At 36.8% G+C, this 18,820-nt stretch overlaps 1 protein-coding gene across 2 annotated transcripts in view; it reads left to right on the top strand.

Annotated features, from left to right (window-relative positions):
- Positions 1 to 2,156: 2,156 nt before the first annotated feature.
- Positions 2,157 to 18,820, top strand: part of GRID2 (glutamate ionotropic receptor delta type subunit 2) — a 1,491,924-nt gene continuing 1,475,260 nt past the window's right edge. The window contains exon 1 of one of the 2 annotated variants that reach the window (XM_023195441.3): positions 2,157 to 2,946. In XM_023195441.3, the coding sequence (XP_023051209.1) occupies positions 2,859 to 2,946 (88 nt within the window). In that variant the 5' untranslated portion in view covers positions 2,157 to 2,858. The remainder of the gene's footprint in view (positions 2,947 to 18,820) is intronic. The other variant, XM_023195442.2, reaches the window with a different exon arrangement.

The raw sequence follows: 18,820 nt of genomic DNA on the forward strand, positions 1-18,820 counted from the left end.
AATAATGAAAATGCTTTGCTCATAGTACACTAAAACAGATTTCCGAGAGGGGAAACATTATGAATATGACTATACAATATTTGACTTTCTCCAGGACAGACACTCATTAAGCCAGGACTGGGCTAGTTAATGCTCTGAAGTTCTTCCTAGTTATCTTATTCTAACTTACCATGGTGTTCTTTCCATGTTAATGGTTATATTGTAATTTTTCTTGATAGACTACATAATGACATCAATTTTTAGAATGTCACTGTAAATAATAATTGAAGCAAGCTATGGGGAGTGAATACCTTCTGTCAATTCATTGTCTGAATAAGTAAAGTATAATCTATGGAATTGCATCAAAACCCTTATAAAGTAAAGTGACATTAACACCAACATTAATATAATCAATATTGAGTCAATGCCTACTAATGGAACCAAAAATAAGCGAATGATCAAAATTGAGAGTAACCAGTAAATGCTTCTTGGAAGCACTGGTTTGTTCCAGATTCAGAAGGAAGTGATGAAATTCAAATCAACAAAGGGGTTCTCTGTAAAATACTCTGTTGAATAAAATGTGAATAAGCTTTGGTTTTCACTCTCAAGGCATTTATGATCTAATTTAGTAGTAGTCCTGTCTAACTCTAATACAAAATAGAGTGTGTTATGACAGTATAGAAGATAGATGGATTTATTTCACATTAAAGGACTGGACACCACTTCGTGGGCAAAAGGAATTTGAATTCACTCTTGAGATGGTGAAGGAGAGTGGCTGGGAGGACAAATATGTGCTTTCCAAGAAGAAATATTAACATAAGTAAAAATATGGCAACAAAACATTTTCTGGAGTGTTCAGAAAAAGTGTAGAAGATGAATGAAAACAGCCGGAAGTCAGAATGTACAACTGTGTCTGGAAAAATAGTAACCCAATTCAGAAGACTAGAGAGAAGGGTTCAAGTGAGGGAACAAGAAGAAAAGAGGTTTGCCAAACTTGGAGGTAAGGCTTTGAAAGGTTGTGTAATGAATTTGACATTCACACGTCCAACATTCCTAAAGAATTCCAATTATAATTGAAACAATATTATGACATTAATACCTGACCTCAACTAGTCACTCGACTGTGTTAACAAATCTCCAGTTTGCAATAAGGCCAGATTGATTTAAGTCAATCATTGTAAGAAAATAATTCACAATGATCAGGATTTTATCTTAAGGAATAAGCTTGCAGAAAATCCTTTCACTGGAGACTGAGAGGCTATCATTCAGGACTTCCTCAGCTTTTTCCATGGAAGAGAGCACCCAACTTCCTTATTCGGAATTTATCTACATAGGTTATTAAGCTACTCAATTTAATATTTTGACCAAATGTTTAACTGAAACATTTTTTCTGTTTTATTTAATTATTCTTTTTTTTTTTTTTTAAATTTCAAGATCTTTTCTATCCTGATAGAGAAGAATTTCTATCAATAGAAAGGATTTCAGGAACCTTTCTCTATCCTGATTGCCTAAAAAATACACTGGAGACAGGAAAAAAATCATTTTTAAAAGGTAATTAGCACGTTCTCTCCTTTTTATAACTTTATAATTGAAATCTCATTAAAAGCTTTCTAGGTCTCTATTTCCCTAAGTGACCAGGTGTCCCTAATTTGTTTTCAACCAATGTGACTAATTCCAGGCAAAGACTAGAAAAAGTCTGATACCTGTTAGAGACTAGCAAGGTTAAATAAGTGGGGTGGCTTTTTTAGGTTGCATTTAACCTCCTAAAAGAAAGAAAGAAAAAAAAAAAAAAAAGCTTCAATGTCTTTTCTCTTACAGTCCTGCCTTTTTCTCAGTCCCGGTTGAAGATTCCATGGGAAATGAGAGCACTATTTTGTTTCTCCCTTGTATTGCAGATAGGGGGAGGAGGTGGTTATTAGAGAGAAGCTCTTCCTCTCTTGGTTTCCCCCTCTCTCCGCCTGACAGCACCGCTCTCTCGCAGGCTCGCTCTTTCTCCTAGGTGATCCATTTCTAGGCAACGTGGGGCTGGTGCTGAAGCTGCCAGGCTCGCTCCTTGCTTCCTGCATCCCGCCAGGCGAACAGCTCCAAAAGCATCCTGCAACCCGCGGCGGCTTCCCTCCTCTGGCCCGGCCCCGCTGCTCGCGCCCGGCGCAACTCCCCCGCCACCGCGCCCCAGCAAACCGGCTCCCCGGGCCCGCCTCGCGAAGCTGCGTTCCGCGCCTCACGCAGAAAGGGAATTTTCTCTGCATTACTATCTGCATTACCTTGAAGTTCACTTTTTCTACCCCTCTTGGAGAGGGCTTTTTCCCCCCTCCCTTGTGGAATCTGGCTGCTCCGCTTGGAATCTCCTAATCTTTCCTTTCCACTTAGATTCTGGCAGCGAAGACCAGTGATTCTCTGCGGGCTGTAGGGGCGGGGGCTGGGGTCTTTTTTGGTTGGGGAGGGTGCAGGGAAGGGGGCACATCCGGCGTGAAGGGGGTGTTGGAAGTTGCTGCGGAGCTGGGACCTGAGACCCGCGGCCCTCGCGCAGCGATGGGTCTGATCTGAGCTCCAGCCTCTCCTCCTGCCCAAGAGCAGTGGAGGCTGGATATATTTTTCAAAAGCCAAACTGCAAACAACTCTGGCGATGCCAAAATTCCCCTCCAAGTGACACGGCTTTGCGAAGGAGGTTTCCTCAGGCTGGGCTCTTTCTGTCGTTCCCTTCTGCCTTTCTCGGCGAGGATAAAAGGCTTTGCTCTGGCAATAGGAATTTAGAAAAAAAAGAAAACGCTGCGCTAAACTCCACCGTGACCTCAAACTCTTTGGACTGTTTGGAAAAAAAGAAAAAAAAGAAAAATTGGAAGAACATCCACCCTCCAAGAGAATCGGCATAGGAGGAGATGGAAGTTTTCCCCTTGCTCTTGGTTTTGTCCGTCTGGTGGTCTCGAACCTGGGACTCGGCGAATGCGGATTCGATCATTCACATCGGTAAGAAAGGGTTGGTGCAGCTCGTGGTTACTTTCACCGTTTCAGTTCTCAAAGGTTTCCCCTTTGCTTTCCCCCTCTCCGGCCTCTGTGTGTCTTGTTGAGGTGGCTTCAGTTCATTGCCTCTTCCCGCTACCCTTCCCTCACACTTGCTCAGTTTTCTGAAAGGATGTGGATACTCGAACCTTGACTGACTTGTGCTGTTGTTTCGCGGTGATTCGTGGAATGTGGCTGGGTGCGTGGGGCTCTCGAGTTGATCTGAGTGTGAGTGTGTGCGGGGAAGTGCAGGGGGATTCTAAGTGTGTGGGGAAAGGGAGTTTAATTGACTCTTCCATATTTTTTCCCGGATGTACATTTGCTCCATTTAAAAATTTATCTTTGGGGGAGCAGAGGAGATGTCACCTGTGAGATGAAAAGAATTGGGCCGGGGGCAGGGGGTGCGGGTAGGGGGCGCTCCCTTCGGATCGAACAGGTGGTTTTGCAACGTGAGCCGGCTGAGTTCGCCGCAGCTTAGTGCGATGGTGACTGGGTGCCGGGTGCGCCCCCAGCCACCCTCTCTTCTGACGTCCTCTTGGCTTTATGATCCTCGCGTGGAGTCTTTGAGATGGTGGCGGGCGGGGCTGGCGGCAGTGTCGCCAAGGACTGGGAGTCGCGTGCCTCGCCTCCTCGGACACGCTCCCCGGGCCTGGCGCGGCGGCGAAACTGGCCCCGGGGCGCTTGGAAAAGCGGGGAAACGAATGCGCGCAGGCCGCTCCCAGCGTCTGCCTAGTAGATATCCACCTTCCCTCGCCTCTCCTCGCCTCGCCTGGCAGTCAACTCCCAGTAGCCGCGCAAGGCAGACAGCGAAGGCGCCAGGACTAATGCGGGCCCTGACTCTGAGAAGGACTGCCGAGCCGGCCCTGAGATGCTAGTGGCCCCACCTATTGGCAACCAGACGGGCCGGGACTGGCCGTGGCGAGCGGGGGCGGGCGGCGGGCTGCGCGTCATTATCATGCACAGCGCTCGCAGCTTCAGGCACCAACTCTTCTCACTTGCTAATCCGCGAGAGCTGAGCGGAGACAGGCTCTTGCAGCCTTTTCTCCGTTAATGCGACGAGTTTTTTTTCGGAAATTCGCTTCCCGAGTCAGCAAGGTTTCTTTGCTGGGCTGCAGAGAGGTTCCTTTGGGGGAATTTTTCTGGGCACAGGATTTTTATCTGTACGCATGGCTTGGTGTTCTGCAAATTGAGGCGACAGATGGGTCACAGCTTCTCCCCTTTCTGTACCCCTGCTTCTCCACCGCGCAACAGACATACACATACACACACGTACACACACTCCTGGTAGGGGAACCTGCCGCAGGTGGCGATTGTGCCCGCCCAAGCGAGGGATTTCTGTCTGGCGTGCGCGCCCACAGTGGCCAGCCCCTCAGCTCCAGGGGGCTCCCTCTCTTGGTCTCAGAGGCTGTCTTTGTAAACATGTCTGCCATTCTCTATCATTTATATCAGTAGAACTGTCTGTCTCTGTGCAAGAGGTAATGAGGTCAGGATTCAGAAAACCTAGCATTTATGCATTAAGTAAATCAAACACTAATAGCTTGCCTGCTGGATCCCGTTTTGCCTGGGGGCTAACAGTGCCTGCAGATTCAGAACTTTTCAGCAAGAAATTATGGTCTCATTGAGTGGTTCAGCAATATTCTGATAGAGTTCAGAAATGAACTATGCTCCTTTTAAAGAAATGGCATACGTTTATATCCAGTTGTAAATGATTGGAGCGGGAATGCAAATATATAATCATAATACCTTTATACTCATTGTATGATTAGGGATTTCTGATGTAGGTTCCTCATCTCTCAAGAGGGAAAGCCTGTGGAAAAAAATGCTTTTTTTAATCGCTTATTCTGTGGTCTGCACGATAAATACATTATTTACAAATACCTACAGCTTTTGCTATCCCTTACTCTGAAATACTATTTTGCGATGCAGTCTGGACATCTGTTTCAAAATAGAACAAAACTGTTGTGTTTTTTATTTTGTATACTGTTGTCTGTCAGAGTGACTTGGCTTACTTATTTATAATCACATTAAAAAAAAGTAGCTGTGTACAAATTTAGAAGGTTGGTTGTATACATTAAATGTGTATATCCTACTAGCAGATATAGTTACTTCTGAGACAATTAATTTGACTTGAATACAATTAGTACATTAGGTGAGATACTAAGCTGTTGTAAAGACTATCTAATATTGTCATGGGGCTAGCAAATTGTTTCAAAATCTTTATCTTTCATAATATATTGAAAAACATTAACTCCTAAATAAAAAAATAAAAAAATGATCACGGGTAGTATGTGTGTAATTCAGTGCCTCCACCCCTACTCTCAGCAAAAGTATAGTAAATTCAAAACCGAACGTCCATATTAAAATTGTAAAGCACCAGTTAACATGAACTGGATTAGTTTACTTACTTGGTTGAATAGGAAAAGAATTAATTTTCTTTAGGAGGTGATTGCCTTCATTTAAATATTTAACGTGAGAAATGTGTCTACGGGGAAATGTATTAGTTCAGGACTGAAGGAATGAATGTGATGAAACTGGAGGGAAGGGGTATTTCACTCTAGCGATGGAAGGAGATATGCAGAAATGAAAGGTTTTCCCAGCCTCATGTGATGTGTTCACGCAGAAAGTAGCTGCATTACGTAGTTCAGGCAAACTGGAAAGATAAAAAGACACTGCTCTAAGAGGCTTTTTATATACTGAATTATTTTGGTATTGAACCAAATTATAGATACATGAAAATCATCTCCTTCTTTCTCTTTCTCTTCAGTTTTTACTTCATGCCGGTAGTTTAATAAGGTCAATTACACATTTTAAACTCTAATATGCTTTGTTAAACTTACTGATTCACTACAGTGATGAGACATAATGGTTAAACCATGAAGATTGAAATGAAAATGTATTTATTTCAGTCAAAAATACACAATTTTATAATTACTTTGAGTTTCAATCAAATAATATTTTAAAATATTTAATAATTACATATATTTTATAAAACACATCCACATGTAGATACACAACCATATAGAATTTAAAAATGAATCCCTTCCATTGTGATCTTCTTTGCCCCAATAAAAGAAAGGTCTTTTGACATATAAAAACTATGCAATTTTGAATTATGCTTCTACTTTGAGCCTATGCATTGATTGAGTAATTTCATCAGACCCACATTACTTGATTGCTTAGAAGTTTCCTAATGATCTGCATGCTGTAGGAAGAACCAAAAAGTCGTGAGTAGAATGGCAATGATATTGTGTTTTATGAAGCTATTCAGAAGTCGCTCTGATTTATGTAGCTAGAAAGCTCCAAAGTCTTTGAGATTAGCCACACTGACTGCTATTTTCTTCATACAGCAGTCGTCCCACACTCTTTACTCCCTAAACGCAACAGGAGTTTAGAGCACTGCTTTAATTAAGCAGGGATTAGGTGGCATTTCCAGTCAACTGCACAGTTTGTTTTGCTTCATATCAACTATGGAAGATCTCATGTTTTAACAGTTTAATATATGCTCCTTTCTTTATCTGGTTCCTGTGCTCACAGAACTGATTGTAAATTAGCTATCCTCAGTTACATATCTCTACAAGGGAACACTCAAACGGTGTACTTATTCATATATTACACAAATCACTAGCATATTTTTATTGTTATCAGTCATAGTAAAATGCCTTATGTCAACATGGAGTAGGAAAGATGCATTTATTCATGTTTTTCTCATAAACAGATGATACTTTATAGTCTGAAATCATAATCAACGGTGATACTATGTTTGAGAAACACAAGACAATCCACAGAATACTTTTATTATGAGAATGTTCAAATTAAAGTACAAAATCGGGTAAATAAAAGGTATCAACACATTTAAAACAATAATAGATTGTAAATGTAAAATACCAGTTATTCTTACTTCCACACTAAGGATTATTTTGTCAGTTATAGAATATAAAAGCTTTCCCAGAAGATGTGCTGTTGTTCTACCAATTTTTTTTTTTTTTCATTTGGCTACATGATCTGCATTGGTTAATGATAACCCTCGGGACTCCTCAAGGATTTTTTGGATTATGTAAGATGTCTCAATGATATTTTATCCTTTTTCTACTTTTAGTAGTCGTTTGTTCCTGAAGTTCGTGATAACTGTGTAAACTTCTAGAAAGTACTAAGGGACTTGGCTTTACTATTCTTCTCTGTATCATTAATACAGTTATTTGAAGCACAATTCAAGTGTATATTAAGTTAGACAATGTTGTTATTAATCAAAGATATCAACTATGACATGACTAATAAGCCATTACACTAAGGGCCTTTGCTTTCTACTCCAGGTGAAATGTACATCCACTAAATATCTGTTATAAATTTTAAGACAAATATGAATAAAAATCAAGGTGATTAACTTTTGATTTATTCAAAAATAAAAGTCAATTGAAATGGTTAGGAGCAATGGAAGATACACTTTATTCCATTCTGATATCTTAGGCTAATTTTATCATATGATAATTTTATCTTAAAGGGCCATTGCAATTTTAAAACCCCACTTTTTAATCTAGAAGTTTTTTTCTTCATCTATGTATATTACTTTATTTTAAAAAGTAAGATATTCACATTTCTATTGGATCATCATGATATTTTAGATTATAGACAGTCTATTTGTCTATTTTAGATTATAGACAGCATATTGGTGAGTGAAGTAGCAGTACTTAGAAAGTATTACTATAGGATAATGTTTATTAGAAAATACATTTATGGCTTATAAAGATATCTTTGCCATTAGGTGTCACTGCATTCTGAGCTGTTTTCTTTTTTATTATTATTACTTGAAAACCACATGAAATATTTTTAAAATTCTCAGAAAAAAAGTAATTTTAATGAGTTTTGTAATGCTGTAAGATATAGGTAGTTTTTATTTTCAAACTAGAAAAATAAATATTATCCCTGTCTCTTATTCTTGTAAGAATTTAATGCTAGGACATATCAACACACCTGATACCCTCTAAACAAATTAGATTGCTAGACATAGTGATACAATTTTTTTCTCGTATTTAGAATACAGGAGAAATATCTTCTTAACCTAATACTTATTCTCTATGAATAAATCTAGGACACTAGGAAGGATGCAAGTGTGTTTAACACTGCTGGAGTAAACACACATTGGTGAATAAAGTAGTTTGTTAAGCAGCTTCTAACTGTGGTAGCTCTGCTCACCTGTGGGATACTTGAGGTCCCAAACTGATTGTTGTTTGTGAGACAAAACATGTAAAAATAGAGTTGTGAAAAAAAAATACATGGACACAAATATATCTAAAAATAATACCAACCATTGAGGTTTATGAATGACCATATATGTTTTCAGATAATTTTTGCCTGGTTAATTGTATGCATTGTATCGATTCCTTGCATAGTTCCACCTCCACCACTACTATCACTACAAGTACCACAATTATAAGGTTTATTTGTCCGTGTAAAACTCATGACTATGCTCACATAGTAATTTATTTGTTTTGTAAAAAGGCACAATCTTCTTTCTGGCATATTTCATTATAAGAATAATGGAGGATGAAATTTAGGGCAACTTTTAATCCGATAATTTAGTTTTAACATTGGCAAACTCACATTATTAGAGAATGCAAGACTAGGTTAAATGAGCAAATGAATAGTTTGTCTTATGTTAGATTTTGCCCTATACCAATATTCATTAATTATTAGTTGGAATAATGTATTATTAACAACTCAGAGTAAAATTAAATAATTAGACAGTTGTCTAAAAGATAAGAAAAAATACTAAGGCAGTTCTGGAATTGATTATTAGAACATCTATGGATTCACGTCATTTAAATTGGTGAATTTTAGTATATTGATGTGGACACACATTTCAGAGAATTTGACAAATTCTCTGAATTTGTCAAACATAGCACATGGGCAATGTTAAGGTATAATAAAAAAAGTATTCTGGATTAGAATTTAGAAGGTTTTGGACTAAATCTCAGTTTATAAATAGCTAATTGAATATATTGGAAAGTTATTTAATTCTTTAGTCTTCATTTTTATTAACCCTAAAATAAGATTTAGACTAATGTTCATTTAATCTCTAAGACTATATAAACTAAATGGAGAACAATTGCTATATTTAAGGAGTAACAGAAAGGAATTGGGAGAAGAGATAAAGCCAAGTGTGGCGATAATTAATAGCTGCCTGAGAGTGAACTTCAAAAAAGGAATACAAGAGGAAATAAGGAACATAAAATCTTAATTACTCAAATTAAGAACTCTTTAAATTGAAGATGTTTTGTTGCAAACAAGAATTATGTATGTTTCTTCATCAGATATTCTAGATAACCAGTATCTGATTGAGCAGCTAGATTAGTTTTTTGTTTTCGATTTTGTTTTCACTTTATCTATTATTAGTATCAAGGTATTACCTACAGCATTACTCCTATAGAACACTGCAAAATTAGTGTTTATTAACACTAACTGGAGGGACACTGGCCTTTAGAATTTGCAAACTAGGAGTGCATCAGGAATATTAACATATGCTTGATATCACTACAAACAAAAAGTAGAGTATAAAGAAAGCAACCAATTCAAAGTTCTTCACTACACTGGACTCCTGATTCAGGTTTTTATGTTTTTATCCTACTGTTGTTCACCAAGTAGTCGTCAATGTGAAGCTGAGGCTGGATTGATCCCCCAAAAGCTTCTTGAGTAGTTAGAGAGAAGCCAAGTGAACACCAGAAGCTAAGCACTAAAGACCTACTTATGGTTTTAAATGTTCTTAAATCACTCTGTAGTCACGTTCCTTATTAAATTAACAGATTTTTAAAATGAAAAACATTAGGTAATAAATTATATAACAATAGCAATTTGCTTATGTTTTTCTTTAAAATAATTAAAAGTACTATTTTTAAAAAAAAATCTCATTTTATTGCTCAGAGTACCTGGTCTATCCTAAGTAAGCTTAAATAAGGTATTTGCTTCCTTAATAAAGTCATTATAATTCTAGAAATTAATATTCCTGAAACTGTATGGTAATATAAGCATTGCTACCAACATGTAGTATGTGTGCTAATTGGGAGAATTTTCTTTTATTCAGCAAACATTTTATTCTGAATCTACTCTGTATGAAGCATTGCTTTTAGTCTCTAAAATTAAAATGTTGAACCAGCAAGCTATGTTTTTATATATAAGGAACTTACGTTCTCATAGAAGAGACAACCAGATAAGAAAATATATGATGTGATGTCAAATATTGATAAATGCTATGAAGTAAAATGAGGGAATGAAGGGTGACAAAGTACATTTTCATTGGAATAGAGACTGGATCTAAAGAAAGGATGTGAACCATGTGGATATCTGATGAAGAATAATTCAGTCAGAGGATATAGCAAGAATGATGGCCATGAGATAAGACACTAAGAAAGTCCGCTTAGTTTACTTAAGAAATATCTTTAAAGCCAAATGGAGTATAATTCAGTGAGAAAAGCAGGAAATGGAAGTAAATGGGGTCTGAGAGGGCACTGGGGAAGATTCTGTAGGGACTTACAGGTCGTGGTAAGGGATTTAAATCTTCTAGGTATTTTGGGTGAAGATAAAATGTGTGATATGAAATAGTTTGTATTTTAGAAAGATAACATTCTTTGCTTAAGTGCACTGGATAGAGTAGAAGTACAAATTGACAATAGCAAATTGGATCAAGGTGGTAACTTAGCTAAATGTACCATTGTCAGATTATGGACATAAGGTGAAGATAGAAAAAACAGGATTTTCTGATAGATGAGTCAGGTAGGAGAGATTCAGAGAAAGTAAAGAGGCTTCCAAGTTATTTTACCCAAATACATGGGGTAAATGTGTTACTACTAACTAATATTCGGAATATGGGGGCATAAGCAAGTTTAGGGTACAAATCAAAATGTGCATTTATTAAATTTTGTATTTCTATTAGACATCAAACTTGAGAGTTTAAATTGGAAGTTTACTATATGATCCTGAAATTTAGAGGTGAGTTTGGGATTTGAGCTGTATATTTGGGGAATATATCATTGTCAGTATAGACTCCTGTAAGAATGGCCATAGATATCTGCCCAGAGGAAAATAAGTCATTATTCAAAAAAGATACTTGCACGTGCATGTTTATAGCAGCACAATCCACAATAGCAAAATCGTGGAACCAACCCAAATGCCTATCAATCAATGAGTGAATAAAGAAACTCTGGTATATATATATATGATGGAATACTACTCAGCCATAAAAGAGAATGAATTAACAGCATTTGCAATGACCTGGATGAGATTAGAAACTATTATTCTAAGTGAAGTAGTTCAGGAATGGAAAACCAAACATTGTATGTTCTCACTGATATGTGGGAGCTAAGCTATGAGGACACAAAGCCATAAGAATGATTCAATGGACTTTGGGGACTTGCGAAGAAGGGTTGGTGGGGATAAAAACACAACAAATATGGTGCAGTGTATATTGCTTTGGTGATGAGTGCACCAGGTTCTCACGAATCTCCCCTAAAGAAACTTACTCATGTAACCAAATAGCATTTATACCCCAATAACTTAGGGAAAAATAAAATTAAAAGACAAAACATAATAATAAAATACATAAATAAAAATAAAGGAATGGAGAGGAAGACATGCAGAGAGAGAAGAGTTCCAAGACTATGTCATTTAACATTCCAAAAGTTTGAGTCCAAGGAGAGCAGGGCATGCAGGAAAAGAGAAATATGAGTAGCCTGTGAGACAGGAGGAAAACCAGGAGTACAAGGTATTCCAGAAGCCATGTGAGAAAAGTAATTCTAGAAGGAGAAGTGAGAAACCTTGTTAAATTGTATGTATGAAAATGGAGATTTGATTGCTGGGCTTGAAAATGTTGAGTACAAAGATTACTTTAAAGGAAGTGCTTATAGTGGACTATAAGTGATAAAATACTGATTGTAGAGAACCCAAAGATTTAATAGGATATGAGGAATTCTATGAGTTTTGTCATAAGAAAGTGGTAAGGAAGGGAATATTAGGTAAAGGGAAGGATTTCCTTTCACAGCTGGGCATTGGTATATATATGATAATTTTCTAAATATTCAGTCGTAAGAGAACTATCAGTAAAATGATTTAAAATTGATACACCTTTTTCTTTCAACTTATATGATTTCTGAGTTTGGATAGAAAACGTTCAAAAGGAAACCTGTTTTTATTTTCTCTCTCTCTCTCTTTTTTTTTTTTTTTTTTTTTTGTGATTTGAATCAAGTGACACCAGGCCAAACATACTGAAATTAACCTGACAGAGAAGTTTAGAATTTAGATTTCATTTAGTTTCCCAGATTGCCATTCAAATATCATAGAAATTTTTTATCCGAACTTAAGAGCAGACTACATTTTACATAGTATTGCTATAACATTACAAATGTCATAAATATTTAGTCATTTAGTAATGTACTAATTGCAGGAACACACAATATTTCATTCTGTTAGTGGTATTAAAATGCATAAAATTATTTTGTTATAATAGACAAATTTAAATCCATTGTAAATTTCCTCTGAGTAAATTCTGTTATGAATTTGATTTGCTTAAAACATCACTTTGGAAACACATTTTTAAAGTTTTTAATGTGTAGGGGGACATAAAGGATATATGTGTTGAGGATCCCTAATCCAAAAATCTAAAATCCAAATGCCCCAACATTTGACACTTTTCAACACTGACATGATACCACAAATGGAAAATTCCACACCTGACCTCCTGAGATGGATGCACAAAATTATGGAAAAAAGTTTTATGAAATTACCTTGCCTTCTGGCTTCTTTGTGTATAAGGTATATAAGAAGCATAAATGAACTTAATGTTTACATGTAGTCCCATCCCCAAGCTATCTCATTATTGATATACAACTGTTCCAAAATCTGAAAAAATTCTGAAATCCAAAACATTTCATGACCCAAGCATTTCAGATAAAGGATACTCAACCTGTAGTAATTACAGGGCAAAATTTATCATTGCAGCATAGAAATTAAATAGATTCAATAAATTCATTAGGCATATTGTATTCATATGATTTCTGTGCCACATTTAAATATTTCCTTTTATGGATCTTTTACTTTGTGCTAACAATGGGTGATAGATTTTCAGTCATAGGTGGACATGAGGAAAGGAAATGTTCTAAATTTAGTAACCTCAGATTTCAACCTTTTGAATATGAATCTTAGTTCTTTCATTAGTATTAATATACCCATAAGTTGTGTATTTTGATTTGGCACCTAAAATAATAATATCTGTACTAAAATAAGCATACTAATAGCAGATGAATAATATTTTTTGTGTTCTTTGTTGTTATAAGTGTTATGTCCTCTATGAAAACATTTCATCTTGTGGAAACAATGTGATATGGATGTCACATGGTTGTTTCTGCTCTGATACATCTGTTAATTGATATGTAAATATGGAATATTTGAACGATGAGAAGATAGGAGTCTTACAGTTTGAGAATAGCAATGACTGACAAAAAATGCAAATTGTTTTCTGGCTGGAGCCTAGGAACTTAATTAATGAAATACGGAACGTTGAAAGATATTTTCTATTTACTAGTTCATAGCTTCTTGGAGTGGTGAAATATCATTTGAAGGAAGTGCTACATGGACTTAAATCAAAACTTAAGTTCGAGTGAAACCCTAACACTGCTGAAGTGTTTACTATATGTAACTTCAACATCATTAAAATGTCATATTATTGATTGGCTTAATACCTTAAAATCCAAAGACAAGATAGTATCTTAGTAGCTGTGGTGAGACAAGAGAACTAGTCCTGGCTACATGCGGTGGCTCACACCTGTAATCCCAACACTTCAGGAGGCTGAGGCGGGTGGATCACCTGAGGTCAGAAGTTCAACACCAGCCTGACCGACAGGGTGAAACCCCGTCTCTACTAAAAATACAAAAATTGTCTGAGCATGGTGCTGTGTGCCTGTAATCCCAGCTACTCAGGGGCTGAGGCAGGAGAATTACTTGAACCTGGAAGGTGGAGGTTGCAGTGAGCTGAGATTGCGCCATTGCACTCCAGCCTGGGCGACAAGAGTGAAACTCCAACTCAAAAAAATAAAAATAAAATAAAAAGAGAACCCGTCCTGTTGTTCTGTTGCATGATGTTTAAAGTGAATTCAAATCCAGAAGACTGATTCCTCCTTCTGATAATCTCTGCAATCTGACCACAGACAAAATTGTGTTGGTGATTTAGTGGCAGTTGCTATCTTGCTACTCAGAATCCAGATCTCCTTTGCTGCTTCTGTGAATGGATATAACAGGAAACCATTGAATTTTCTTTTTAGATATACCAACAACTCTCAGCATAGCCCAGTGGAAGCATGGCCTATGTGAGAACCATTATACATTTCTTCCTAAATTGTTTTTCAATTTGTAACACCTTATTAATGTGGGTGATGCTTCATCCACAGATGTAAGAGGGACTGCTCTTCTCTCGTGTTGTAATCATGGTGAGTTTTGGACATTTTCTATAATCCATTAATTTCAAACTGAGAAATTATGACTCACATCTCATGTTCCATTTGCGGAACATATTGATTTAGGGTTACATGAAACCGTAACATGTGACATTTCTGGGTGTTTCACCAGATGTTTTTTAGATCTGTTATGTTGTTATAGGAATACAGCTCATTGACAAAAGACAAGTTTCATATCCTTAGAACTTTCAGGAGTATCTGCCTTCTGAGAAAATATTATAACATTAGGAAGCTGAAGGTAAAACAATTCAAAACTCCCAGCTGAACGACTGTGGTCTACTATGGCACTGGAGATTGTGATAATTCAATAAATGCCGTTTTTATGGTAGCCTAAAGGTGCCATAAAAGCATATATTTTGGAAAAAGACATATAAATGGGATCAGGAGGTTATCACATACAAATGGTCTTTATAGTAGAAATCTCATTTCTCAGCTTTCTGATGGTTCATCATATTGTTGCTATAGGCTACAAAGTAAATACAATCATGCCAATTTCAGATCTAAGGAAGAATTATTTTTTAATTCTTTTATTTTTTTTTAAATAGATGTCAGTAGTTCTCATGCAAGCTTAAGTAATGAAGGAGGGGGCATTAAGATTTGGTTATTTTGTAATTAATTAAGCTAATGAGATCTTTTCTAAATTTAATACCGTACATCAGATATTCCATTAAGCATGATTTCTTGGGTAGAGAAAAATTAAATTGCCTTTTTTACTCTCACTTTCGAAGTTAATAGTACACTGTTCTTTCATATTACTAATCTATCCTCACTGCTGTATGTATAAAACATCAGTGAAAATGATAGTTTTATGACATTTGACATTCATGGCATTTGACATTTATGACATTTGACCATGATGGAAAAAGTCTCCCTATGGCAGAAGTAAAATAAAGTTTCTTTACAAGTGGCATAACTATTATTAGGAAAATATATTTATATAGACTTTTAATTATATAGATGTAATTGAAAACAGGAAAAACATTGAAAACTGAACATAACAGATTGTTCACAAACTAACTGGCCAATGCTTCTATTTTTCTCCACAGCAGTTCATGTTGTGGTTAATAAACAGTTAATAAACAGCAAAACTGCCTGCTTTGACTTTTTTCTTTTTCTTTTTCCTGTCCACTCTTCAGTGGCAATACTAATGAGCAGTGAAATGGCCAAAAGCAAAGAAAAAGGAGCAAAGGGTTTTAGATAATCTGTAAACCAGAAAATCAGTCCCTGACTGTTCATATGCACAGGCTTGCTGAGAAGAAATGGTTTTATTTTCTCAAAATATCACCCAGATTCTGAAGATAGAACTTGCTCTTGGCTGCTGAGTTAGTAAGAGGAGTGAAGCTTTTAGGCCACTAAAGAATAATAAGCTGAATGACACTGACTGGGAGCAAAGTGAAGAATATTATCGCAGAGAAAAAACTGCCCTCCAGGGGTGATGCTGCCCCGGTGATTGGCTCAGTTGTTTGCAACATATTTATGGTGATTTTTAATTAAAATGAAATATAAATTGCAGCTATACTACTTAAAAACTTTAGGTAATTATGTATAAACTGGGTTGCATTGATATTCCTGTCAATACACATTGAGTCTTGAGCATCTACATTGTATGTACCCTGTTGACCTCCTGTTGATGTATAGACCATGAAGAGAAATTTGAATATTGCACTCTTAAAAAGGAATTGTGAAACACATGACAATGATAAATGCAAAAATCTGATTAGCAATTAATAGAGGGAAAAGGGGAGAAGGGAAGGTGATGTGATGGAGAGGTACATAGTTTCAACGTTATTGATGGTGTTTTATTTATTAAGTTGGGTGGTTGTTTCACAAGTGTTGATTATATATATATATATATATATGTGTGTGTGTGTATATATATATAAATTTTTTTTTGGTAAGCAATAGTGTATCTGTTGTTACTCTGCTCATAGAGAAATCGACTGGTTTAGTTCTCTTCCACTTTGGTTAGGAAATAAGTTTTTTTCTTTTAGGCCCCTCCATCAGGTAGAGTGACTAACTTTCCAATCCTCTTTGGAGAGAAAGAGAGTGCATACTATATGCCAGGATTATAACTTTTTTCTTTTCTTTTTTTTTTTTTTTTTTTTTTGAGACAGAGTCTCACTCTGTCACCCAGGCTGCAGTGCAGTGGCGCGCTCATGGCTTACTGCAGTCTTGATTTCCTGAGCTCAGGCCATCCGCCCACCTCAGCCTCCCTAATGTTTGTATTTTTTGCAGAGGGGATTTCCTCATGTTGCCCAAGCTGGTCTCAAACTCTTGAACTTAAACAATCTGCCCACCTAAGCCTCCCAAAGTGCTGAGATTACAGGCGTGAGCACCATGCCCAGCCAGTAGGACTATTAAATAGCAAGTTAGAGAAGAATTCGGAAGTCTGTCTTCAATCACAGTGATCCCTGTGATGGATTCAATAATCAAGTTGCCTTTCTCTACCATTTAGAAAAGCATCTTTGAATGTTTGTTTCTTTCTTTTTTTTAAATTATACTTTAAGTTCTAGGGTACATGTGCATAACGTGCAGGTTTGTTACATATGTATACTTGTGCCGTGTTGGTGTGCTGCACCCATCAACTCGTCATTTACATCAGGTATAACTCCCAACGCAATCCCTCCCCCTTCACCTTCCCCATAAGAGGCCCTGGTGTGTGATATTCCCCTTCCCTTATCCCAGTGATCTCATTGTTCAATTCCCACCTATGAGTGAGAACATACGGTGTTTGGTTTTCTGTTCTTGCAATAGTTTGCTGAGAATGATGGTTTCCAGCTGCATCCATGTCCTTACAAAGGACTCATCCTTTTTTATGGCTGCATAGTATTCCATGGTGTATATGTGCCACATTTTCTTAATCCAGTCTGTCACTGATGGACTTTTGGATTGATTCCAAGTCTTTACTATTGTGAATAGTGCCGCAATAAACATACGTGTGCATGGGTCTTTATAGCAGCATGATTTATAATCCTTTGGGTATATACCCAGTAATGGGATGGCTGGGTCATATGGTATTTCTAGTTCTAGATCCTTGAGGAATCGCCATACTGTTTTCCACAATGGTTGAACTAGTTTACAATCCCACCAACAGTGTAAAAGTGTTCCTATTTCTCCACATCCCTCTCCAGCACCTGTTGTTTCCTGACTTTTTAATAATTGCCATTCTAACTGGTGTGAGATGGTCTCTCATTGTGGCTTTGATTTGCATTTCTCTGGTGACCAGTGATGATGAGCATTTTTTCATGTGTCTGTTGGCTGTATGTATGTCTTCTTTTGAGAAATGTCTGTTCATATCCTTTGCCCACTTTTTGATGGGGTTGTTTGTTTTTTTCTTGTAAATTTGTTTGAGTTCTTTGTAGGTTCTGGATATTAGCCCTTTGTCAGATGAGTAGATTGCAAAAATTTTCTCCCATTGTGTAGGTTGCCTGCTCACTCTAATGGTAGTTTCTTTTGCTATGCAGAAGCTCTTTAGTTTAATTAGATCCCATTTGTCAATTTTGGCTTTTGTTGCCATTGCTTTTGGTGTTTTAGACATGAAGTCCTTGCCCATGCCTATGTCCTGAATGGTATTGCCTAGGTTTTCTTCTAGGGTTTTTATGGTATTAGGTCTAACATTTAAGTCTCTAATCCATCTTGAATTAATTTTCATAAAAGGAGTAAGGAAAGGATCCAGTTTCAGCTTTGTACTTATGGTTATCCAATTTTCCCAGCACCATTTATTAAATAGGTAATCCTTTCCTGATTTCTTATTTTGTCAGGTTTGTCAAAGATCAGATGGCTGTAGATGTGTGGTATTATTTCTGAGGGCTCTGTTCTGTTCTATTGGTCTATATCTCTATTTTGGTACCAGTACCATGCTGTTTTGGTTACTGTAGCCTTGTAGTATAGTTTGAAGTCAGGTAGCTTGATACCACCAACTTTGTTCTTTTGACCTAGGATTGTCTTGGCAATGCGGGCTCTTTTTTGGTTCCATATGAACTTTAAAGCAGTTTTCTCCAATTCTGTGAAGAAACTCATTGGTAGCATAATGGTGATGTCATTGAATCTATAAATTACCTTGGGCATTATGGCCATTTTCATGATATCGATTCTTCCAATCCATTAGCATGGTATTTTCTTCCATTTGTTTGTGTCCTCTTTTATTTCACTGAGCAGTGGTTTGTAGTTCTCCTTGAAGAGGTCCTTTACATCCCTTGTAAGTTGGATTCCTAGGTATTTTATTCTCTTTGAAGCAATTGTGAATGGAAGTTCATTCATGATTTGGTTCTCTGTTTATCTGTTACTGGTGTATAAGAATGCTTATACATTCTTTTTTTTTTTTTTTTTTTTTTTTTTTTTTTTTT

The sequence above is a fragment of the Piliocolobus tephrosceles genome, chromosome 3, assembly GCF_002776525.5.
Source record: "Piliocolobus tephrosceles isolate RC106 chromosome 3, ASM277652v3, whole genome shotgun sequence".
Classification (NCBI taxonomy): domain Eukaryota; kingdom Metazoa; phylum Chordata; class Mammalia; order Primates; family Cercopithecidae; genus Piliocolobus; species Piliocolobus tephrosceles.